At 32.1% G+C, this 27,466-nt stretch overlaps 2 protein-coding genes and 1 pseudogene across 2 annotated transcripts; all 3 read left to right on the forward strand.

Annotated features, from left to right (window-relative positions):
* Positions 1-6,233: 6,233 nt before the first annotated feature.
* Positions 6,234-7,303, forward strand: LOC149552969 (cytochrome P450 94A1-like). Its single transcript, XM_089790268.1, has 3 exons — positions 6,234-6,310; positions 6,419-6,776; positions 6,923-7,303. The coding sequence occupies exons 1-3, from the start codon at positions 6,234-6,236 to the stop codon at positions 7,301-7,303; spliced, it is 816 nt and encodes a 271-aa protein (XP_089646394.1).
* Positions 7,304-11,507: 4,204 nt separating this feature from the next.
* On the forward strand, positions 11,508-12,902 carry LOC149552970 (cytochrome P450 750A1-like). The gene is made up of 2 exons (XM_089788505.1): positions 11,508-11,741; positions 11,772-12,902. Exons 1-2 carry the CDS (start codon positions 11,677-11,679, stop codon positions 12,481-12,483), a joined length of 777 nt encoding a protein of 258 aa, XP_089644631.1. The 5' UTR covers positions 11,508-11,676; the 3' UTR covers positions 12,484-12,902.
* LOC149552971 (cytochrome P450 CYP736A12 pseudogene) lies at positions 12,495-12,803 on the forward strand (annotated as a pseudogene).
* Positions 12,903-27,466: the final 14,564 nt, after the last annotated feature.

Genomic DNA, 27,466 nt, shown 5'->3' on the forward strand with positions numbered 1-27,466 from the left:
GCCTTGGTTTCCCACAATGATGACATGTTGGTTTGTTGTGCTTTGGCTTTGCATTCCCTTTTTCTCCACTCTTTGATGATTCTTCTTCTTCAGTAGATGAAAGGTGCTTGGTATATCCTAGTCCAAAGGTGTCATTAGGTATTCTTGGTGATCTCATTAGCTCCTCAAAGTATCTCACAACTTCATTAGGTTTGTTCATCCTTTCTATGATCTCCTTCTCAAATCTTTTAATTCATTCCTTAGATTTTCAATTTCCATGTCCTTTCTATTCAATTCTTGATTTGAATGTAACAATAGATTCATCATACCCAGTTGATTTTTTATGAGTTTCTACACATTAAATGTCCTTTCATCAAGCCTAGTAGCTATTTGTCTCTTGTCTTCTTCTAAAATTAATTTTTCTTCCTCAGTTTTCCTTTTTAGTTTAGAAAATTCACATAGTCTTACTAATTGGATTTCACGCTCTCTTTTAAATCCTTTAACCTCTTCATTTAGTATATTATTTCTCTCCAACAGGCATGTTATTGCTGCATCACTTTCATTGGAATTGCCATTCTCAAGTAGTCCTTTGGTATCTTCTTCTTGATATAGAGTGTCATTATGTTGGATAGCCCATTCTTTTCTTCTCTTTAAGGATTTCTTCAACTCCTCTTTTGCTGCATCAAGCTACTATAGTATGATCTGTATGTCAAGCTTACGATTCTCAATGATCTTTCCCAACTTATAAGCCTCATCTCCAAGATCTTAACTCTTAAGTGGTTAGAATTCTTCTAAGAGAACAAATCTTTGATACCAATTGTTGGAAGTCTATGGGAAAGTAAGATACTAGGGGGGGTGGGGGCGTGAATCATGATCTATAAAATCTTTTACCTTCTTGAAACAAATCAAATGAATGCACATTTAACTCATCTCACATCACCATCATGAATTATATAATAATAAACTAAAAAATATTTAACTATTCACCACATCCATAAACATGAAAGTAAATATAAACACATAGCACAAAAGATTTGGTTACCCGTAAACCCTCCAAGGTGAAGGTAAAGTTGGGGTGGGGATGAGACCCACAAATCTTCACTACTGCAATAATAAAGCATGTGCATTAAGGCCACATTGTTTGATTACTTCTGGTGATCTACCCCATGAGGGGTCTACCCTGCTAAGATCTTACAAGACTTATTTAGTCTACCTTGAATAAAGGATTTAAACTTACAACTAAGTAAGCAGTCTATTAGGAGATTTGTATAGGCCTGTTAGGACCACTCTATTAAGAGATTTACCTTGATTCACCTGCTAGAATGTATTGGTACCTAATCCTTCGATTAACACTTAGGTGCTTGGTTATGAATCTCCTCTCTTCAATTTTTATATGATTGCCTATATGATAAACTCTATTGCATCCTTCACTACTAGGTTTCTTCTCCTAGTCCTTTCTTCTAACCATCAAACATAGCCTCTTTTTTACATACACTTCTCTCTTCACTCTGTAGCTTTTTCTCTCTTGATTTAGGGTTTGGATCCTTCTTAAATAACCATCTGGAGAAGGTCCTAGATCATGATCAATGATTCATATTTCTCCCTTTTTTCGCTTAATTTTTCCATTTTACTAATTGGTTACACTACCTTCGTAGGGATTAATGATCTCTAAAAAATATGTAAACAACTCTTTAGTTGTCTCAATAATCATTAAATCATGTATAGAAGCTAGCCAAAATAGTTTACATTAGTGTTTGTGCCATTCCAAACACATATACCAAAATTTTTTTACTTAGCACAAGAATACTATGATGCTCGATCATGACTAATACTCATGTTGTCACTTGGCTTCTGAATTCTTGGTACTAACTGTTTGACTTGGCATAAATAGCCACTCGGTACATATTGGGGTGCTCATCAACCTAAGACTTGTTTGGCTCAAACTGAAATCTGGACAAATACAAATACATAATTCAACCTTCATTGATTTTCTTGGTCGCAATGATGACTAGCCAAATCTGCCTAGGAAATGACCAAGTGTTTGACATTGATAGTCAACATGACTCAGAGATCAACATGTAAGTCCTTTAAAGAAAGCCACTATGTAATAATGACAAGGAGTTATAAGGTATATATTATCTTTGGTTAAAGTCCTCTAAATAGGCCACACTAAAAATGTGCATGTAAACCTCTAACAAGGTCGGCTCCTAACATATCTCACTTCATAAGATTGAAATTTTTGGGTTCTTGGTACCCAAGTGGTTTTTTCGTTTATAGGGTTTTCACGTTAAATATCTATGTCAAAATGTGTGAATTCTTATGTGTTACAAGTTGATTTTCATCTTATTTACATATTGCTACAACTTGATATAAGCTAAGCTAATACTCTGATACTCGATAGAGTAATGAACAATGAGATAATAGTTTGACTTGTGAAAAGATTCTAAGTTTGACATGAGGTCCTAAATGCAGTTACCAAGTTGTTGCTATGAAAGTTTATTAAGTTTGAATTGGCACTAAATTGTTTTAAAGGCATGTGGGATCTACATATAATAGATTCAAACCCCACCAACCCCTTATTTATCTAACAACAACAACCGTAGTGGTTAAAAAGTGGTATCAGAACTTGGTCAAAGGTTTGAATCCTTGGATGTCACAATGAATAATGTTGGAAGTGGGATTGTTGTAGTGGGCCAATATCTCACTAGAGTCACTATATGATTTAATATCCTTCTTTATCTTTTATAATTCTAGGGGTCCTATTGAGCATTAACAATTTAATCTTTTGGTGCAACAACAACCCTAGTAGTCAACAATTTCTTGATTAGTAAAGCATGATACAAATTAGAGAAGAATGAAGAGTGCATGAAAATATTTAAAATTCATTATATTAGGTTCATATAAAGAAATAGAAAGACTTGATATAATATCCTTTCTAAAACACAATTGTTTTTCAATTTATATCTTCAATTTGTTAACTATTCTTCTTGAATCATTTAACTAACAAGCAAGAGAATAGAGTGTTGCTTGCTATAGATAAAAAATGGGGAAATAAAAAACATCAATTCAACAAAAATACGAGATGTTTAGCCTAAATATATTTGGGATGGGAAAAATAAATCTCTCCATTAAGAAAATAATCTAGCTAAAGAAAACACCATGATGTTGAATTACATTCCAACAAAATACACATTGATGTTTGAAAGATTAAATATTAAAAATATTTCTAAATCATTTGAGAGAAAATATTTTTTCCCTAATACTTGGGAGAAGTTAGGCCATATGAGTCCATGACTACTTCTTCATCGTTAAATGTTCCTAAATTAAAATAAACAATAGTTTGAATCTTGAAGATTTCACTTTGATAACAAATTTAACATTAGATCAATCATGACATGTTTAATAGATATGTAATAAACTACAATGACATGGGTGAAATAGGTTTCTTGCTCAATAGCAAATGAAATAAATCACTAGCAAACAATCAATTTTCAAATTTTTTATAATAATTATGTATCTTAAATTTTTGGGTTGAAAATAAATATTTGTACCTTATCTATCTCTATTATTTTGTCCTTGCTTCCAACAATGTTTCTCCTAGAGATGTGTTTCTTATCGACCAGTCCAACTATACCTGGATAACGAACACTATTTTGAAATTACACTTAATGAATCCCAAGCTATATTTGGCAAGAAGTCCACTCCATAGCTCTCCAATAATTAATTAGCATGTTGGTGTAGTTGTGTATATTTTAGATAGTGAATAAACTAAATGATAGTGAATGTATTCAATTCCACAATTCGTCATCTTTGAATTTTCTAGAGGCATGCAAATTGTGGTTTCATTAAAGAAAAAGCTTATAAGTAGAAATCACATTTTCCTGCATTGTGTGTGTGATTGGAGATGATATTAAACCTTTTGTCATTCTAACATGATAGTTTTTTTAGAAAGAAAAACAAAATACTCACCTTGAAAATAAAACACAGTGTCAAGGTCATCTCTAATGGGGACATCTTCTTCATGGTCTATAATATGGAAGTTCCATTTGTCTCTTTCACCATATCCTAAAATTCAATTTGACTATTGTTTTTAAAAGTGACCTATGCTTCAAGTGCTTTAGTTTGAAGATTGTATCCAATTCTACTTACCCTCTCCTCATAGTTAAGTTCTACAAGCATCGTGGGGTAATCCTATTCCCTCACTCGATCCAATAAATTTATACTTATTTTAAAGTTATCCAAAGAACAATCAACATATCACTTTTCTTTACCTTTTATCTCGCTTCTCTAGAGGTAATTTTTACTACATCAAATTTCATTTCCTTGAAATTCTAATTTATAATCTCCTCTTGCTTTGACTCATTATTACCAAATAGATTAAGTTTCCTTCTTTTCTCAATTTCCTTCATCTTCATTTTTAACCAAAAATCTTTGAACTCTTGAGTGTTAATGAAGTTATTAGTCTCTATAAATCTTAAAGATGTGGCTTCCCTTTCATTAGTGTTGTGTATAGGTCGAGTGTAATTAGAGAGATGGTATTCATAGCCATTGTTATCATCTTGATGCACTAGTTGAAACAACTTGAGCTTAATAGCTTATTCACTCCTTCATCATCATTTAATGCCTTCAATCCACCAACCACCTCATCAATTTCCTCTTCTCCCTCTATATCATCATAAGGTAGTGAGGACACTGGGTATTATTTTTAGGGGAAGGTTCAATTTAAACTTTGACCCTTATACATCATGAATAATGACTTTGTAGGAATTTATGGGTGCGACTCAACTTCCTCAGACACATTCTCAATTAACTTTCCAAAAAAAAATTTCAAAACTATTTACTTCATAACTTTATTCTCTTCTTCCTCAAAAAAAATCTTAGAGCCCTTTCTTCTTCATATCCTCCTCTGTCTTCATCAATGTATTCCATCTCTTTCGTCTTTGCATATTCTCCTCAATCGTCTCGAGTCTAATTAAAAATTGTTGTGATTTTATTATTATTATAGAATGAATATGATCCTCATGGCATATCATTTCTACTCCAAACTCTAAATGATAATTATTCTTCCAATAACCCTACAATTTTTAAATTATTTTAAAATGAAAAAGTATTTGGCCGACACTAATAAGTTAACTAGTTTTATTCTCTCTAAGAGCAAGGTCTCATCCAACTGCTAGGCTTAATTTGCCTAGCAATCATTACTTAGTATTTTTAGGAGCATTTTGGGCAATTTATGGTCCCATGCAGTTGCTAATATTGTTGCTAATCATTTTAATATTAATTTTTTAAATAAAAATTTGAATAGACATTTTAATGATTAAAAAAATTAAATTAAATATAGAAACAAAAAAGGGAGGGAAGTAAATTTATGATGACAAATGGAGCTTTTTCAATTTTATTTTGAGCTCCCCTTTTTCTTTATAGCTTATTTTCATTCCCTAAATAATAGCTGCCCCATAAAAATAGGAAAAGATTTAATATTATCCTATTTCGACAATCTTAATTCTCCATAGGAACACTCTAGTGTTTAAATTTAAGTATAAAACCAAACTAAGCAACTACGACACTAGCTAAATGGCCAAATATTTGCACCGGTCATAGTAGTGTTGTCAGTTCTATTACTACAACTTTTGTCTCCTTTGTAATTGTTAGTAAAAAGTACTTTTTAATAAGTTGGGAATTGTGGTAGATTTATTATTTTTAATTTTAACTAAACAATGGGTGGGATGTGTTTTTTTAATGAACATCACCGAACTTCCAAGCTCCTTCCAACACTTACCATTTAATATAATGCGCTCATTTACATTGGGATATTTTTTTTAAAAATGGAATGTTAGAATTTTTTAAATATTTATTATTTTAAATATAATAAATATTCTTATTCTTTACATTTGTATTAGTGTGTAATGAATTAGAAATTAGAAACATTTACTATTAATTTTTTTTAATTAGATTGAATTGACATTTAATATAATAATCAATATTTAAAGTAATTTGTAATTAGTATATCAATGTTTAATTTGATCAAAAAGTTAATTAATTAATTTTTTCAAATTTTTATTATGTTTCTTTTGTATTATTTGATTTGATTTTTTTTTCTAATTTTAAATTGAAATAGAATTTAGAAACAAATTTTAAATTATATATAGATTAATAGAAAATTGATTAAATTCAGGAATTTATATATGAAGATAAAAATTTATTAAACCTCTGAGAAAACAAGGCAAGCGAAAACCATTCAGATCAATCAAAAGATGTCGAAGAGCATTTCTCCATTATCTCTCGCCATGCTGTCTCTGTTGAGCTTTCCTGCCCTTGCCCTTGCATTTGCGTTAGCAATTGGTTACATAATCTACATGCTCCTAGGCTAGAAACCCAATAATTTCGTACTTGCATCGTATCCAATTGTGGGCTCATTATTTGCTTTCTGGAGGAATAGACGTCGGATCCCAAAATGGCTAACAGAAATTCTCAGACATGCTCCTTCCAACACCATCGCCTTTCAGCGCCTCGGAACAAAGGTAGTCATCACAGCACATCCACCCAGTGTGGAGCACCTACTCAAGACCCATTTCCACAATTATTCGAAGGGCAACTATTTCCACCTCCGCTTGCACGATCTGCTCAAAACTGGAACCTTCAACGCCGACGGCGAGGCCTGGAAATTGCAGAGGCGAGTTGCTAGTTACGAGTTCGGCACCAACTCTTCGCGCGACTTCATAACAGAGAGCATGCAGGGCGAGATCACTGATGGTCTCCTCCCACTCCTCAGACACGTGTCTGGGAAGAGCGATCAGGTGGATTTGCAGGACATTTTCTAGCGATTCGCCTTCGACAACATTTGCAAGGTGGCCTTCGCCATGGACCCGGCTTGCCTCGACATTTCTCTCCCCTTTTCAGAATTCGCAGACGCATTTGAGTCGCCACCAATTTAAGCCTCCAGAGATTCATCGATCCTCTGCCCTTCGTGTGGATGATCAAGCGCTTCTTCAACGTCGGCTCCGAGAAACGCTTGCGCCACGCGATCCACACCATTCACAACTTCGCCCAAGACGTTATCGACGCGAGGAAGAAGGAAATGTTTCACTCTCATTGCGGGCCCCAGCGTGAAGGTCTCTTGTCCAGATTTCTTTCCGCTCACGAGAGCGGTGTTGCGGCAGGGAAGGGCTCGTATGATTTTTTCGTGAGAGATATTGTGATAAGCTTCATCTTGGCGGGCAGGGACTCAACTTCTGCGGCACTCACGTGGTTCTTCTGGCTCCTCTCCTCTCATGCACAAGTCGAGCAGAAATCCCCTTTGACATCAGGTCACTCCTCCATTTGATGGTCATTCCCTTTGGCCTCAGAAACCCCCTTCGACATCAGGTCACTCCCTTTGGCATCGAGTCAGTCCCTTTAGCATCAGGTCACTCCCTTTGGTTTTGATGCAGAGGTAAGGGTTAACAAAAACAATCCTAGGATATGCTAATTACCAACCTAACATGGCAAGAGAAATACCCAACTTCTGCACCTTTGCATAAGGCAAGATTTAAAGGACCACTCCTTAATCCATGCAACTATGGTTTAACAAGACTTGACTTCTTATCCTCAAATGGTGGGTTCACACATTTTGCATCTATCAACATAATTGGGGTTGAACAAAAGTGCAAAAGAACAAGGCATCACTGCCAAACAGAAATCCAAACCCAACTTTCACTATTTTGTCCTAGTAATGCAGCATTAGGCCTAGTAGACCTTCCAAAGGCAATTTGAGCTATAAGTGCAAAATCCTCCTAAGGACCCTAGGAACAAATTACCATTATGAAAACCCTTTATTGAGTTTAATCAACACCCAAAAAGATAGGTTCTAACTCCACAATTCAACCTTCCAAAATAAGAAACCATTACAGGCCTAATTGCCCCAATTAGGTCACTTTTACAAAGGAACCACTAGAAATAAAAGGTGTAATACAAAACCAACACAAGGAATGGTTAGGTTGGGTAAAAAATAGAAGGATTCCAAGATTTCACCCACTGGCTCAAAACCTAAGGCATGCAATTCAACAAATCTCAGTATGCAGTAGAGTTGTCACATGAAGATGCCAACTCATTCTTGCTTATACTATACAGCCACCATCTACCCGTGCCTTGAAACCTCCAAAATCCTAAAATACACTTGACAATCTCCATTCCCCTGAAAGTTTGATTTTTCCAACAGTGGAAATAGGAGATATTGCCATTTTTCTCTAAAACCCTAGGTGGTTAGGGTTTGTAACCAAGTTCAGCAAACATCCTTGTATCTCCAAACTCCTAGCATTTCAGAAGCTTAGAGTAGGCCCATTGGAAAGGTAACTCTTCGAGCTTTGATAAAACCTGACCCTCCAATCCACCAAGTCCATACAAACCGTACAATAAGCAAAAAATAGAGTTTTTGCAAGAAAAATGGTAGCTTTTATTGATTCAAAAGCAAGATATTACATTATATGTCTTCCACCCACTTGTAAGGGCTTATGAAGACCTTCCTCCAACTGGTCCAACTAAAATTTGAAGGTTGTGACCGTTGGAGGGAACTTATTACAAACAAAAGTTATTAAAATAAGGTAAATGTTGCATTATTGTCATGATTATGCAACTTATTTTGATTTTGTGATTCTAACATAACTTCTAAGAGACTCTAACACTTCCTAAGACCTTTAACATGACCCTAGGAGACTACTAGATCCCTATGACCTAATGAAACAATTGGTTTATACAAATACCAAAAGTTGTTCAAGGGTTCACACAATAGTATCACTATGCAAGAAAGAGCCTAATTAACCAAAATATGCTAGAATCAAGGATTGAAAAGGCCTAGAAGGCATTAAGACCATTTCATTTTGATGGGGTGCTCTTGCACTAGGTTTAAGAAACTCCCTTTGGCATTGGGTCACTCTCTTTCGTCTCAGACACTCCCTTCGACATCAAGTCACTTTCTTTGGCTTCATATACTTCCTTCAACATTGGGTCACTCCCTTTGGTTGTAGGCACTCCCTTCAATTACAAGCACTTCCTTCAACATTAGGCCACTCCCTTTGGCATCGAATCACTCCCTTTGGCTTTAGTTACTCCCGTTGGCATTAGGTCACTCCCTTTGGCATTAGACACTCTTGTCAAATGACCTAAACAACCATTGTACATAATAGTCACCTATAGGGTGAGCACTATACATATGAGTCATTTCCAACAATCTACCACTTGAGGAGATACATGTTGATATCCGTTGAGTTACTCAACAAGGCCATGTGCCCCATTTAAACTTAATTTTTCTCACTTTAATACCTCCAAGGTATACAACATGAATTCAAAATCATCAACATATAAAACCTGTAAAATATAGTGTCAAGCCTCAAAACCAATCTACCATTTATGCATTAAGAAGTTCCCACTACACAGGTAATGTCAATATGATATGAATCCATTCAACAACATCACCACAGTCTCTAAGTATTTATGAGCACCTATAATTGATCAATCCATGCTGAATCTAAATGCAACATTGGAATATCATGAAATATTGAACAATAGGAAAGTTAGTCAATCTATTTAATTGTAAATGTTTAGTGTTTGATTCTTTTCAATTTAATAGATTTGGCGAATGCATAAGTATTCCTCCTATAGTAGGAAGTAACAAGTCCCACATAATGGCTAAGTACTTGCCTTAACAAATTATAATTATAATTTTATATGTAAATTGAATTGTAATTTTATTAAAGTTTATAATTTTAAAAAAAATATAACAACAATCTTAATTTTATTTTAAGGTCCATAGTTATAAATATAATATATTTTAAATTATAATATATATTATAATTTTGTTATAATAAGATAAAATTTTAACATAAATAGTCTAAATAAAAGAAGTAATTGTACAAAGATTTTTTATTTAACCTTTTTTTTCTTTTCTTTTTTAGACTGCAGGAATCTGTGCAACACGGCCCCCCTATAAATTGCAGTGCGCCTGGTAAACTTTTTAACGTGATTGGTAGCGCTGGCGTGACACACCCACCAGTACCACGAGGACTGAGGAGACTAGAACCTGTGTCCAACCCCTTGCAACAGGGAAGATTTAGCCAACCGAGCTAGGGCCCCTGCCCTTTATTTAACTTATATATAATAAAAAAATATAATTTGATTTACATATAGTTGAAAAAAAGTGGTGAAAAAGTATGGTAAATAATATACTATTATCATTTTCTTTAGAGGTGTTGAATCCTGAAAATCCATATATAAGACTTCAATTATTTTAGCGAATAAGATCGCTTTTTTAAAAAATAATAGGTATTGATTGGTAGAAATACAAATCATTAATCGCTACTTAAGAAATAGTAATAAAAATATTTTATAAAAAATAATTTACTATACAAATATAGTTTTTATTTGGAATAAAAATTATATTAAGAAAAGAGAACAAGATTTACATATCATTACTAGTTTAATAATATTACAATATTAGAATGAAAATTGCAATATTTTATTTTAAAAAGTAAGCTAAATGAAAAAAATGATTTAGCAAATAGATAATTCACAATAACTTATTAAAAAATATTTTAAATACATTAAACTTTTTTGCATTAGAATAGACACATTTAAGTTTATCTATTGGATATTAATTTTGAGTGATTTAACAAATGAATTGAATGATAAATTCAACACATTTTAAAAAAAATATATTTAATGCGATTTATAATGTAAGAGCTACTTGGTACAACCTTTAAATAAAAAATGAAATAATATAGAAAATATTAATATAATAAAATTGATATTGCTTTTGAAATTTAAAAAATAAACTTAACAATTTTTGAAATAGAAATCTGATAATAAATTGTTATTATACTTAACCTTAGCTTGTGTCTCATAATTAAGAAAATAATTATTATGGTAATCTTCATAGAAATAGAAATTTGTATGTTGAAAACCATCAACAAGTAAACTTCCAAATGAAAAAGCTTATAGGAAGAAACATATTTTTTTATAGAATGATTTTGTCATCCAATAAAAAGTGGCCTTATAAGACATATTTTGTTAAAATAGAAAAATTCAAAACTATAAATTTCAACTTTGGTAGAAGGATGTTTATTTTTAAAATAATAATTTTGATGTTAGTTATGCATAATTAAAACTATATTAATTTTTGTGGTGTCTATTTAAAGACATATCATTTGAATCAATGACTATCACTTTATCCGATTTTGTTCTTATCCTAACTTCAATATGTACATACATAAAAACAAATCACAATAGATATTTTGATATTGAAAAGAAATTATTAATTTTTTATAAGAAAACAAATATCTATGAAATAAAAAAATAATTTTTGTAAGATAAAAAAAAATATTATCACAATCTAATATTCCACATGTATTTCTATCTAGAATTCTCTTTAAACTGTATGTATTATCTATTAAAAAGAGAATAGATTTCAATAAGACAAGTTTATCCTTTAAATTATTGGCAAACTTAAACGACAAGATAATATTCCATATATTTATTCCGCAAAATAATTATTCTGTACAACAAGACACCATTCCTGTACAACAGCACCATGTTTTCTGAAACGAATGGCCAGCTAATATAGAATTGTACTGTCGCGTCATGATAAGCCAGCGCATCTAAGATAAAAGGGGCTGTTTCGTGGGTTTCCACTGATTGCAGGCTTGTGTATTTCCCTTTTCTGGCGACATGGAATCCTTAACTTGCTCCCTGAAAGAGGTTTTTGCTATCTTCTTTCTCCTCTGCTGCTTTCTATATAAGCTGAAGAGAAATACGAAGAGATCATTGATATTGCCCCCCGGACCATGTCCATGGCCTGTCATAGGAAGTCTCCATCTGTTGGGAAACCTTCCTCATCAGGCTCTTGCAACATTGGCAAAGAAATACGGACCCATCATGTTTCTCCGTCTAGGCTCCATCCCCACCCTTGTCATCTCTTCTCCTGCCATGGCGAAAGATTTCCTCAAAACCCATGATTTGGTGTTTGCGACCAGACCAAACTGTGCATTCGGGAAATACGTAACGTATGACCATAGAGACGTGTCCTTTGGCCCCTATGGGGCGTGCTGGAGGCAGATGAGGAAGCTTTGCACTGTTGAGCTCTTCACGGTAAAGAGAACCGAGTCTTTCAGATTCGTTAGAGAGGAAGAAGTTTCTGCCATGATCGCTTCCATCTGGGAAGAAAGCGGGCACGGGGAGCAGTATGTGGATGTGAGGAAGAGGCTCTCCTCCCTCACACAAAATATTACGTGCAGAATGTTTGCCGGCAGGACTTTCTCGGACAACGAATTGGATGGAGGGCATGCGTTCAAAGAAATGGCTGAGGAGATCGCTGCTCTGGCCGGTGCTTTCCCAATCGGCGATTTCATTCCTTCTCTCGACTTCCTCGACTTGCAGGGATTCCGGCGTCGCATGCAGGCCGTTCACCAGACCTTCGACGGATTCGCTGAAAATGTAATTGATACTTTGTTCCGCCAAAGACGAGGTTGTTTGTGAATGTGTGGGCGATGGGAAGGGATGAAAACGTTTGGAAGGAGGCCGATCAGTTTAAGCCAGAGAGGTTTATGGGGAGTAACAAGGATGTGAGAGGTCAGGACTTCGATTTGCTGCCCTTCGGAACGGGAAGAAGAGGATGCCCTGGGATTACGATGGGTGTTTCTGTTGTTGAGTTGGCACTTGCTCAGCTTCTTCACTGCTTTGACTGGACTGTGGAGGGCGAGGTGGATGTGGAGGAAGAGTTCGGATTAACTGTTCCCAGAAAAAATCCACTGTTTGCCAGGCCTAAATGGAGGCTCACTACTCAATATCCTGCTTAAACCATGCATTCTGTGAAACTGTCATCGTTAGCTTTACAAGTTTGTGAAGTTCATATTGTATTAGTTCAATAATTGATTTTTTTCTTTTCTTCAGGTTTATTTGAGTAATACATTACCTGTGGGAGCTTTGTTTCAAAGTTAAATTATTTATATCAAAAAGTTTTGTCAGTTCATATAGTACTGATTTTTTTCTTTTCTTCAGATTTATTTGGGTAATATATTACCTGTGGGAGCTTTGTCTCAAAGTTAAATTATTTATATCAAAAAGTTTCGTCAGTTCATATAAATATTCCACACTTTTTCCATGTCTCTTTGCAATTTCTTTGCACCCTCTAAATGAATTTGTCATGTATTGTTTGTCATTAGCTAAAATGTTTTCATATTTCTTTCTCATCTAAATCTTTTTAAGCATCCTTCAAATACTTTTGGTAGTCTTTTGTAGTTTCCAATATGTCTTGAAGCCTAGGTGGCTATCCTCCCTACAAACTCTACAGTTGACCAATTTTCAAAAAAGAAAAAACATCATGGATTTTTCTGAAAATTTCAGCATTTGATCTTCATGATTGTCGATAACAAGAAAAAAATCACTATGCTTTCGGAAAGTTTTTAAAAATTGACTTTGTTTTGTCTTTAGTGCATTTTGAAGACTTCAACATTCGGTGTTTTGTCTTTAGTGCATTTTGTTTGGAGATTAGCTTGTCCCTTGATTAAATCGGATTTGATCTCCTTATAAATCTTGTGAGAGAAAGTATTTTAGTATTGAAGAATTTTGCTCAGCATTTTCTAAATTTTGTTCACTAGTGATTTCATCATTCTTGACTAATGGATTGGGTACTCTATGTAGTTTTACGATTGTATTGGAACATGTTTAATGAGTTCAATTTGAATCTTCTCTTTTATTGCATTTTTTTTTAGTACCTATAGCATGGTTAGAGGATTTTTTACTTAGATTTTGTCTCCCCAATAGCTTTTGTTGTGTTAGTGATGTTTTCTCATAAAAAGTGAAGTTTAGTTAATTAGGTTTAGAATATAGGCTTTTCTAATTGAAAGTTGAGTTATTTTAAATTAAATCTATGAAATGATTTTTGCTCGTTGTTTTTTACATTGGATTTAGAATGGCCATGATAATTTTCTAATTTTGTAACTGCTTTTAAATTTTTATAATAATTATATAATAATATTTTATAATATATAAAAAATAATTACTAATAAAATATTTATTTGATACACTTCATATTTTATCTATTTATGATTATATAAATACAATGTATAATTATTATTAAAGATTTTTTTTTTTCTTTTGATGGAGGCCATCCACAAACAAGTTTTAGGTATCTGATACGGGCCCATTGGTGTTTGAAACCTCTTCGGCTATGAGCCAAGGACTAAGGAGCATCTGTGCTCACAAAATTTGCCACGATCCAAACCTTTACACTATATTACTATTATTATTATTAAAAAATTTCCTTTGTGAAAATAAACATATCAATAATAAATTTTAGTTTTTGGTTTTTGCAATTTAAAAGATATACTTTCCTATTAGCACACAACACGCTAGTCTATTATAAAGTTTAAACTTGAAGCTAGTAATTTTTTGTTTGTACGAAGTAGTTAAGTGGTGTATTTGTATGAAAATAATCATTATTGAACCCAATATAAATAATGTTTACAAAAGTTTTTGTTATGTCATTTTATTTTTTCATATTATTATGAATATAATATTTTAGATGTACATCTTATTTAGTAAAGATATCTTATGATAAAGTTGTTTAATTTTATATTTCAATTCTTTATTCATCTCATCTTTACTTTCCAATTAGTGTTATTTTTTCAAGATATATTGAAATTATAAGATTGTAGAGAGGAAAAAATATAGAGGTTGATGAAGATAGTATTAAAACAAAGACCATTTTCTTATCATGCTTGTATCCATTCAATAAATATTTAAAATTATTAAAAAATATTTTTTCTTTGAAATACATTAATGTTTCATTCAATAATATTTATCTTATTTTAGTTATATAACATGTTCTATTCTTTGAAGCTTTATCTTATATTACATTTATATAGAACAATTGATTTATATTCTTAAAACAATGTCACCTATGCAAAAGGAAAGACACAATATTTAGTTGATTTGTGGCAAGCTTGTAGAACTTTGTTTAAGGATACAATCAAGGGGTATTGACAAATAAAATCATGATGATAGTGATTATTATAATTTGGTAATTAAAATAGTTCCAATGCATGTCTTGTAGATTGTTATAGGTATGCTAGTAGAGAAATTCCAATATGATTAGTTAATGTCAAGAAGAAAATAGACTATCAAAGCATTGAAAATAGTTACAGGACAAATTATATGGACATAATAATTCAAATCAAAGTGGTCTTGTTTAAATAGTTGGGTTAATTAGGGTTCAAGTACTTATGTATTATAGTTTTAAAATTTTATTTTAACAGTTTATGAATTCTTGGTTAGGAGATAACCATTTCCTAAAAGAAAGAGGTAGTAAAAATTAAAGTAGAAAAAATATAGACATGATTAAATAGTTAAACTGATATTTAAAATCAATTACAACATTTTATTAAAAAAATATTTCAAAAAATTATTAAGTATTTTCAATTTCATGCTCACTTTAGTGACTTATCTTAGATTAAGCCATTTCATTAATTGGCTACCTTGGTAAAAGTTATACTTATTGTTATGTATTTCCTAGCCCACATTATTATTATATTTCTAGTTGTGTTAATTTACATTGTTTGTCTATGACTAGGAAGTTTTCAAGTTTGTTCTATGACATTTATCAAGTCTTTTGACTTTCCTTTGATAGTACGTTTTCCCTCCCTTCTCAAAATCTTGCTCTTATAGATTTCCATAAAGTCACTTCCCCCTTGTAACATGTGAGGTTTATCAAGTCTTTTGACTTTCCTTTGATAGTATGTTCTCCCTCCCTTCTCAAAATCTTGCTCTTATAGATTTCCATAAAGTCACTTCCCCCTTGTGACGTCTGAATTTTTCTCTCCCTAAGCTAGCATTTCATCATTTCCTTAATCATAAATGCCCTCATGTTTCATGTTTCTCAATTGTCCCCATTGTCAATGTAATATTCAAAAAATCCTCAGTTTAATCAAATGACTAGATGATGGGTGTTGATACTTGTTTCTTAATACAAAAGCTCTCAAACTAGGCTAGGCTTCTTCCCAAGCCTACCTAAGAATAACATATGCTATCCCTTTATATTCTCCAAGGTTAGAGACAATGTGAATGGCCTATTCCTTGTGCCACTCTCGCCTATTCTATTGTCTCCATCAAACTCTTCACAATACCCAAACAATGAACTCACACAATACCCCAACACCACCATCACCTTACACCCTCTAGGATTCTTTTTTCAACACCATAGTTCAAACTAATTCCCACTAATGGTCAAACAATATCCAAGACTCTTTATACATTCCAAATTATATTTATCAACATTTTGGAATTCGTATGGACCTCCAAACAATAGTACATAACTTTTGAAATATACAATATTTTCACAATCCCTTTGGTCATAACTTGCATAATTTGGTTCTAAATAACATATCCAGAAACTAACATAATCCAACTAGTCAATGAAAAGATATGGTCCACGTACCAAGGCTATAATTTTTTATGACATAATTCACAAACCTTATTACAATGTGGGATCCCTTGCTGCATAAGGTGATTACCTCCCAATCTTCAATACATAAACTACTCCACTCATTGGTGATGTTTCTCAATACACCAAGGATGTAGACCAACCCTTGAGCATCCCTTCACATCTTCCATAGGATTACATGTTGCTAATTTGTTGTCTTTTTGTTTGTAACAACATTCAAAATATTGATTCACAGCTTCTTCTAATACAAGAAATAAAGATGGCGAATCTTGATAAGATTGAAAATTCAACACACAAGGGAAGCTTCAAAGCTTTGCAATCTTCATACAAAGACCATATGTAACTATTGTGGCCAATTAAACCCAAAACTACAAGTGTTATGTTGTTTATCTAGTGAATGCATGTAAAATACTATCCAAATTGTGAATACAGTAGATTATTTTCATAACCTGTGTAGATAAGAGAACCTCAAATACCTCAACAACTAATAAGCCATTTTCAATATCCTTCAAATACAAATTACTACTAGCATTACCTTTTCCAAATCTCAAACTTATCAAATTCTTGTCCATCTTGTATACTAGGCTCTAGGTGTTGGTTTCAATCCATACAATACTTTTTTAAATTTGCAAGCCATGTCTCCTTTATCTATCAAAAGAAAACCACCAGGTTGCTCTATGTATACCTCGTCTCTAAGTTTACTATTTAGAATGGATGATTTGACATCCATCTTATACACATTGAAATTCTTGTGAGTTGCATATGCCAAAAACATTCTTACTACTTCTATTCTAACAACAAGTGTAAATGTTTCCCCAAAATCAATTCCTTCTTGCTGTGAATAACCTTTACATACCAATCTTTCTTTGTTTCTCACAACCTCACATTGTTCACTCATCTTGTTTCTAAATACCCACTTAGTTCCAATAACATTCTTACCCTTAGGTCTAGGAACCAATTCTGATGTATTGTTCTTTTTTGTAATGCCCCGCTCGAGAACCCAAAAGAAATAAACCTAATATGTTACAAAGTTTATTTAACTATATATTTTTTAAAATTTAAACATCAAAGAAACAATGCAGAAGCAATACACACAAACACAATATTTACATAAATGTAATCACAATATAGATTTCATTTTTGAAGCATTCCTTCTTGTTGACTCACATTTAAGAAAGTGTTTTTAATAAGTTTAAGTCTCAATTACAATATTCTTAATCATAAAGAAAGAAAATATACATCATCTTATTAGAAAAAGCATGAATAATACAATGAAATACATCTAATGAATAACATCTGCTACACATGTCACATGGTATGCAAGAATAGATACAAGTGCACCAAGATACTTAAGATACATGATAACTTATATACCAAAACTAAACTAGAAGTTTCCAAGATAAGAACAAGAATGATAATGTGCAACTACATCAACAAACATCCAGCATCAGCCAATTTGAGGGGGACCCAAATGGTAAAAAGTCACTACCTCCTAATTGCGTGATCAACTTATTAGGCTCCCACTCCCATTGTGGAAGAGAGATAGTGAATGATCTGCATACGAATAATCAAACCATAAAATTATCCTAGGCAAGGAATCCTGATAGCCAAATTTACCTCAAGGGAACATAAACTACTGATAAAGAAAAGATAACCAAACTTGAAAAGGCACTCATCCAAACTAACATAACATACCAAAATCAAAAACAAATACCAAGTACAAATCAAATATCAAAATCATAATGATACAACTACCTCCAAATCAATGTCAAGTCTCATGAGCACAATAATCAATAGATATCAACTATCATCAATAAAAGTAAACCACCAATCACTAACTCCAACAAGAAAAGCACCACCAATGAATAGCTGACACTCATTAATAAAAGTCAGTTGTCAATGATAATTGACATCCAATAAATAAAAAACAACTCACAATAAATACACTATCAAAAGTAACATCCAACAAATACACTACTAGTGGTAAATATAAAAAAATCATGAAGAAGAATCAAGCTACATACTATAGAATGTCATCACATGAGCCAACTCTAAGGTTACCCTAGTAGTCTCTCAAGACCATGCCCTCGTAGTGACTCTATGCAAAACCAAAATACCCTCTTGTAAAGACAAGGAAACTAGTCACACCTTTCAATGTATCATCCCATTCCCATTATTAGCCTATACAAGTACTCAAGGCATGGACGAGGTAAAATCTCTAACCTATCTTTTTAATTTATCTCAAAGGCATGAGAGAGGAATGTATTTTAATTACTATGTTATCACTTGCTACACAACTTACAATTATTTACACTATTAGTCACTTTGGGCCCCAACCCCATTACAAGCCACTCCCATAAACATGCATTCCCAAAACTCATAAACCACAATTATGTCTAATACCACAAAAGTAATGCTGATCAAATTTGGTTTCTTAACACACAACTTGAAAATAACATTAGCTCTCAAAACCCAAGTTCTCATAAATGTTCATCAAAATAAATCTCAAATTGAATCATAAAATATATCATGACACCTAGTCAAATAATCATAAAGGAGATCTCAAAACACCTCTGGTGCACATCCTAACTTAGCCAACTAAAAAAATCACAAAAAAAAATCATCACAAAAATAAAGATCACAAGACTATAAATAGAATATAAGAAAACACATAGTTTTCAATCATATGGTTTAATTCCATAATTTTCTATTGTTAGATTGAGCCATAAAGATGTGTTTAGAAATAACGTAAGAATATACATGTTAATATAAATTTTTATGATAATATACTTATTTAAATTATGTTAATATACTTATTGAATCATAAAATATATCATGACACCTAGTCAAATAATCATAAACAAGATCTCAAAATACCTTTGGCGCACATCCTCATTTAGCCAACTAAAAAACCCACAAAAAAAACCATCACAAAAATAAAGATCACAAGACTATAAATAGAATATAAGAAAACACATAGTTTTCAATCATATGGTTTAATTCCACAATTTTCTTCTGTTAGATTGAGCCATAACGATGTGTTTAGAAATAAAGTAAGAATATACATGTTAATATAATTTGTTATGTTAATATACTTATTTAAATCAACATGTATTTAAATGTCAAATCTCTTTGTGAATATAAAATATCATGCAACATTATCATGTTATTAATTTAAATAATCTTAAATCATAAATGATTTATTTAATAACATAGAGATATTTTATTAGATTTAAATATTGATATCAATTTCATTTCTAAAATATTACTATGACTTCTATCTAAGTGTAATATTAATATTTACTTTTCTTTTAATTCAATATGACTTTACAAATAACTCAAACTTGAAATTATAATTATAATTAAGTTATTACAATTTCTCTTATAATATTCAAATATTCATAACTAGATGATTATATAGTGAACTCCACTATAAATTCTCTTAAAATATAACTAAATCACAATTTTATAGAACTTTCTACAATCCATTAGAGTTCTTTGCTATATTTGTTGGGTAGATTGTGTTAAATTGTTTTTGCATCAATGCTTCGGATCACACTCTGTTCCTATAGCTCTTTCACCTTGATGATGTATCACATAGTGTGATCCAAAGCATTGCTGTAATTTTTTTTAATGCAATCTACCCATAAAACATAGCAAAGAACTCTAATGGATTGTGGAAAACTATTATCTACACAATTTTATATTTATTAACTTATAGCTCCACCTGCATTAATAAACATATAACAAGTTATAACTTAGTAAGATTTTTAAAAATAATTAATATTAAAAACTCACTCATAAGAAATTAAGTAGTATTTATTTATTTTATTTTAAAAATAAATAATTTATTTTTAATTTAATTTTTTAAAATTTCTAAAATTAATAGTTAATCACAATTTTTTTAAATAAATCTAAAATTTTTATTATATTTTTATAAAATAAAAATAAACATGCAATTAGTATTTTTTACATGTCTTTGATCTCTCAAAATCATGCAACCATAGTATACTTAGTTTTCTATCTTTAGTATATTTGTTTTCACATGGTTGTAGAAGCCTAGTTACAACATACTTTCGTCTCAATTAATCTTTTGCTTTTCCAATAAATTTTGCAGCCAAATTATGTTAGATAAAAGAGGAATATTTATCTTGATTTAGAAAATTCAAGATAATCACATGGTTCTAAAGGAGAATTTAAAGTTGAACCTTAACTATTCAATTTGTTGTTTTCTTCCAATTTTCTATAATCAATTTTTTCCTATAGTAGAAAGCCTCTTAAAATAATGCAGTAATAATAATTTTCTAAATTTTTCTACAGTTTTCCTCATTCAACTTTTCTTGATTAATAAGTTTTTTCTTTTCAAAATCTATAACATAATTCTATATCCAAAAATGAATACAATAAATTAATAAGCATTATGCAAGTACCCGTTAAGACATGAAGTAGACAAATCTTTCAAAAAATTTCTACACTGAGTTTTTAAACCCTACTTTTGAATCATAGCTAAAATATGAGACAATTTGTGAATGCATGCAAATCCAAATCCTCTAAAACTTTCAATAATTCTTTTGCTCCAATTCCAAATTTTGCTCTCCAAAACTTGTGTGTCCCTCAAATGAATTGCAAACTCTCTAATAAAGAACCATAATCCTAACTAGAGTTTTTATTCTCCAATATTTCAAATGCTACTAACTTTGTTAAAATATTAATATTTTAATTATTTATTCCTTTCATGCACAGTCAAAGGATTATTTAATTAAAATATTATTTTCTGTTCTTTTCCTCCATTTTACTAATTAGTACAAGCACTATTTAAAGCGTAGTTTATTATTTAAATTAATAATTATTATTAAGCCTCATTATTTAAATGCAACTCTAATTTAATTATTATTAATTAAATAATTATAATAAAGTAATATTAAATATTTAATCTTTTAATATTATAATTCTCTTTAAACAATTTTCTAAATTAGATTTTTAAATTAAATATTTTAAACTAAAACACATTTAATTAATTAATTAATAATTAAATGTCATGATATTTTAATTTCTCTTTAACCAATTTTTCATATTAGACTTCCAAATTAAGTCTTTTATATTAAAGCACATGTTTAATTACTTTTCCATTAATTAAATATACTCTTATTTAATATTTTCTTTTTAATCAAATAATATTTAATAATTCTCAATATTATATGATTTATAATTCAACCATTTACCAAATAAATCACATAGCCAAATCCACATAAAAACAACATTACCAAAACTCAAGATTAAATAACACAGGCAAAGATAAATCACTTATTTAAAAGGGGTGGAAAGTTAGATACATGTCCTCCTTCTCAAGATAAGTAATTAGGCTATGGATGGGATCAGACTTGAACATTATATCCCAATTCTTTCCATTGAGTTATTGCAATACTAGAACACACTCATCTTGGCAATTCAAGGAAGTCGATGCCTGATACTTACAAATCTGTATAAAAGATGAACATGTACATGTGCATATATATATCTAAGCTAAATTAGAAATCATAGGGAGTGGTACATCATGTAGATCCGAACTAGTAGGTGACTTTGACTCCCTACCTCAACCATATTAGGCACACCAAATATAAATGTAAAATAGACACACACACCATACACATGCAAGTATGAGGTAAGTATAATAGTAAATCCTACATATAAATAACATCATATTCTAACATGAACATCTCATCATCATGAGGACATAACAAACATCTTTCTAAGATAGTAAACCATATGAGAAGATCATAAAAGTAATTTCATTAACTAACTAAGAGCAATTAAAGCATCATCACTGCAAGTAGGAAATTGTTACAACCTAACATAATCGATTGCTCAACATATCAAAGTATTGCATTTCAACTATGAAACAAATGCTAACACATCTATAGAAGAGTCATATAGAGATTTTAACAACTAAGTCTACAATGATAGAAAAGGTTGGGTATTACATCCTACTCCCCTTAAAATAGGCTTACTCTTGGAAGCTGACTATTACTACTAAGGTAACCAAAATGAAATAAATAGCCACAAAATAGCATTTAAAATACCAAGTGTTACGAATCAAAGTTTTATTTTCATAGTTCTATTGTTTTCAATTTTGTTCTTTATATTTTCTTTTGATAAGTCTAGTTGTTTGATCTTGTTGAAAATTTAACAACTTGTTAACTAATGACACACAATATTCTTAGAGTTTCCAATGTTAAAACTTAGACTCTGATACTAGATGTAATGCCTCGCTCATGAACCCAATAGAAATAAAACTAATATTTTTTTTATTAAGTAAAATCTATTTTTTACAAGGGTTCCTAAAAGCCACTAGTTAACTATAGAATACTACTAAAAGTTCAGGTCTAGCAACCAAGTAACAAGAAAAACAACAGGCCATACCCAACCATCAAATGTAAACAAAAACATATGACCAAAAGCTAGGGAATAGACAAAAAACAAGGAGGATTGATTAGGGAACCAATTCTTTAGCTAGCTCCACTTTCCTGAGCTCCAGCTCTCCCATGGCCTTAGCCTCATTGGTCTTTGATTGGCTATCATCTGGAGAAACCTCCTCTTCCCTCTTCCTCTTTTCCACTCTCTTTCTTTTTCTCAGGTTCTCACCTTGCAAAGAATCATCCTCATTAGCTGCCTTGATTTTCTCTTTGTCCTTTTCCTCCTTCCCCTTTTTTCTTTCCTCTATCATCGAGTGTAGCTGAATGATGTTATGATTAAGACCTTTTATTATGTTGAGACTCTAGTTAGCTGAGCTATAGAGAGAGCTCTCCATCCTTTCCACTTTTTTTTCAATCTCAAAAACCATTGCATCTAGCTTGCTTATTCTAACATTCTCATCCCCCCCTTCTCGCCTTTCCTGCCCCTACATCATGAACTTAATCTCTTCAATTTCATGGAAGATCTATTTAATGGACTAGAAATTGTCCACCAAATTATTGTGGGCATTGTTTAGGAGGTTCATCCCCATTCCCCTCACATTTTCGTTAAGAATCACCAAAGTTAGGTCAATGAGCTCCTCCAATTGAATTTTTCCATTCGGGCGAACCCACAATAATGGGTTCCACTTTAGTGGGACGAACAAAAATGAAAAAAATTGCAAAATGAGAAATTGAGTTTACCATATGTTTGCGCAAACACACTTATTGTGTTCGCACGAACTTTTTTTTTAATCATGTTTGTGCGAACATATTTCGTATGTTCACGCAAACATATGTGATATATATGTTTGTGCAAACATGATTTTCATGTTCTTGCGAACATACGTTCCCGCGAACATGGTAAATGTGTTCGCGCGAACGCCATGTTCACACGAACATGCAAAATCACAAAAATTTTAACCTTTTTTTCCTTTTCTTTTTCTTTCGCTCTTTTGACTGCCATAATTGCAGGAGAATGATCTCTTACTATAAAATAAAAATGTCAAAACGTGCTGCTCGGAGCAAGCTTTCGAATGACTATAATTTTATTACATAATTTAATCATTAAGACTTTCAAATATGAGTTTAACTCATTATAGGTTCATTACCGATTGAACATCAACCGACTTTGACACCTCAGGAAAATTAGTAAATTAGTAATTCAGAAAAAAAAAATGGTTTATGATAAATTGACTTCAAATTATCTGTGTCAAACGGAACGTATGTCTGAATTACGGTTCATGTCACTTCAAAACTTCATAAACTATACAATATTCAACAAAAATAAATCAAACCAAATGCAGACATTGGATATTGATGTTAAAAATCTAATGCTGAAAGAATTACTTCATTATCATTTCTAGAAAAAAAGTTATGTGTGTCAAACAGACTGTCACTTTTTAAAATATTGAATTTTATTATGTACCACTTTTTGGAGGAGATTAAAAAAATTGACATAAAAAAAAAATAATTTAGATTAAAAAATATGGTTACAAAGTAGGAACAAAGTACTCAAAATCACTAGTTTATGTCATCTTGAAATTATTTATAGTTTTGGAGATATAGTCACTTGAACGTGATGTTTGTTGCAAAAATATTGATTTCAGTGTCAAAATTGGTCAAAAAGTGGAACCCATTATTGTGGGATCACCCATTCGTTCCCTCCAAAACCTTTGGGTGGATATGCTCTCTAAGTAAACCCATTTTTGCATTGCTGGCATGAAAGTTCTACCATGCAGTTTTCCTTCCCTTTGCATCAAGAGTAATAGTGGTTTTAGTCAAGCCCTCTTCCTCTTTTCTCTCTTCCCGAGCTTCGATAGTGCTCTTCTTACCCTCACCAAGTGCCTTCTCAGCATCCTTCTCACCACCCCTTTTACTTTTGACCAAGCTGTAATCCTTCTTGCTTACCTAAGCCTTACTGGTGCTCTCCTCTCTCACTTTTCCCTCCTTATCCATATCCATCCCCTCTTCCTCATCATTGAAATTCTCCTCCAAGTTTTCCTCCTGCTTTATCCTTCGCTTTGTTCCTTTTCTTGGCCTCTTTTTCTTCTTCCTACCCATATCCTTCATGATTTTAGCCACCTACTCTTCATCATCCGAGTGTAGACAACCACTATCCTTTTTATCCGAAGGGAGGTAAGAGCTCTTTGTCTCCTTAGAAGAATCCACCTTCTGGGTAACAACCCTTCCACGAGTTTGAGCTTTAAAATGCTCATATATGAGTAATAAAAAAACCTCATGGAAGGTAGGATTAGCGTATGCTTTCTTCTTGAAATCCATAATACTCTTATTTGCAAAGAAAAATAAGTAAAAGGGGATGACATTTCTTGTTCTATACATGAAATGGTTTAGGGTAACAAAATGTTGGGTTCAAATCCTTTCAAACCTTGTGTCAAGCATTTTGTAGAATATAATCGCCCTTAAGAAAAAGATCCACAGTTTCTTAATAGATGTGGGCTCATATCAGGCACTAGTCTTCACTACTTTCTTCATTTACTTTGCATCCTTTGCAAAGTCTTTCACCACATTCATAGATATTTTCTTATCCCTATAGAATTTTATGCCCTGATTGGGAGAGTTAATGACCTTCACAATGATCCCTTCATTGACTTGGGAGTCGATCCCATCAATCTTCACCTTCCCATCTCTCCATGAATTAACCATAAGGTTAGTTATCTTCAGATCTTAGCCATGAAGTTTTTAAAAGAAGGATGAGATGCTACCTTCCCTCAACTTCTCCCACACCTTTGATCACCTCTTCCACTTCTCTACTTCTTCCTCTGGTTCTCTACGATGCCTCTCCCCTACCATTATGTTGTAGAAAGAAGAACAAAAACTTTTTGCTCTCTAAGCACTATGAGCCGAACACTAGTTTTTCTCAAAGAACCTATGCTTCCCTCCAACTTTGGTAAATAAATAGTAATAGTAATTACCAATTTCCCATAAAATCATCCATAAAATGTGCCACAAAGGCCCCCAATTATGATGCCTCTGAATCGGCCCTGCCAAGGTTTCATCACTCTACAAGTTTGATTGACAACATTAACTTCCATTAATACACTTTATGTTGCCCATCCTCCCCTAGATTCTCTCCATCTCAATTAAACTTTTGGTGGTTGTTGAAAATTCGTCATCACTAGGCCATCTGTGTAACATGTCCCTCCTTACTACCTCACTAGCCATCCAATCAACAACCATGTTTCCCTCATGATAAACATGTGACACAAAGACCCTTTTGAAGGAAAGTAAGATAATATGTTATAAAGGTTACAAAGGTTACTAAACTATATATTTTTAAAATTTAAACAACATTAAACTAAAATAGTGGAAATAATATACACAAACACAACATTTACACAAATGCAATTACAATACAAATTTCATTCTTGAAGGGTTCCTTTGCATTGAATCACGTTTAAGATAGTCTCATTAATAAGTTTAAGTCTCAATACAATATTCCCAATCTTAAAGAAATAACATATACATCATCTCATAAGAACAAGCATGAATAAAAATGATACAATGAAATAAATCTAATGAATAACATCTGCTACACATGTGACAGGGTATGTGAGAATAGATACAAGTACACCAAGATACAATATACATGCTAGCTTATATACCACAACTAAAGTAGAAGTCTCCAAGATAAGAGTATGAATGATAATAGTGCAACTACATCAACAAACATCCAACATTGGCCAATCTAAGGGTGACCCAAATGGTAAGAAGTCACTACCTCCTGATCATGTGATCATCTAATCAGGACCCCACTTCCACTATGCAAGAGAGATAATGAATGATTCAAATATGAATAATGAAACCATAAAACAATCCTAGACAAGGAATCTTGATAGCCAAATCTACCTCAAGGGTACATAAACTACTGATAAAGGAAAGATGACTAAAGTTGAAAAGACACTCATCCAAACCAGCATCACTACCAAAATCAACAAAATAAGCCAAGTACAAATCAAATATCAAAACCAAAAAGATACAACCACCTCCAAATCAATGTCAAATGTCATAAGCATAATAAGAAATAGATAAAAACTATCATTAATAAAAGTAAATCACTAACCACTAACTGCAACAATAAAAGAACCACCAATGAATAATTGACACTCATCAATACACTACAACATTTGGGGTCAAATTGTGAGGGTGGTGTAATTTGTGTTGATTTTCATGCTTTCTTTTTAAATTTTCCTCGACATCGTCACAATACCGATGTTGGCATCATAATTGCGACACCCAGTGACTATAAACAAAAAAGAACATAAAACATGACATAAATCATTCCCCATTTGTTTTGATTGTCGAGAGTTGTGTGAGAAAGATGGTTGAGTGCTCCAAATGAAGATGGAGAGTTGTGAACATTGTCATCCCCTTCATTGCTGTGATCTCTACATTTCTTTTTTGTGATCTCTGCATTTCATTATCGTGCCCTTGGTCTATGGTTTTGTTGTTGTGATCTCTATAATTTGTTTCTGTGCCCTTGCTATGTGATTTTCTTGTCGTGCCCTTGTGATATCTACATTTTGTTTTCATGGCCTTGCTCTAAAAT

This window comes from Cupressus sempervirens, chromosome 6 (genome assembly GCF_028749045.1).
Source record: "Cupressus sempervirens isolate cs-2001-9-10 chromosome 6, ASM2874904v1, whole genome shotgun sequence".
NCBI lineage: Eukaryota > Viridiplantae > Streptophyta > Pinopsida > Cupressales > Cupressaceae > Cupressus > Cupressus sempervirens.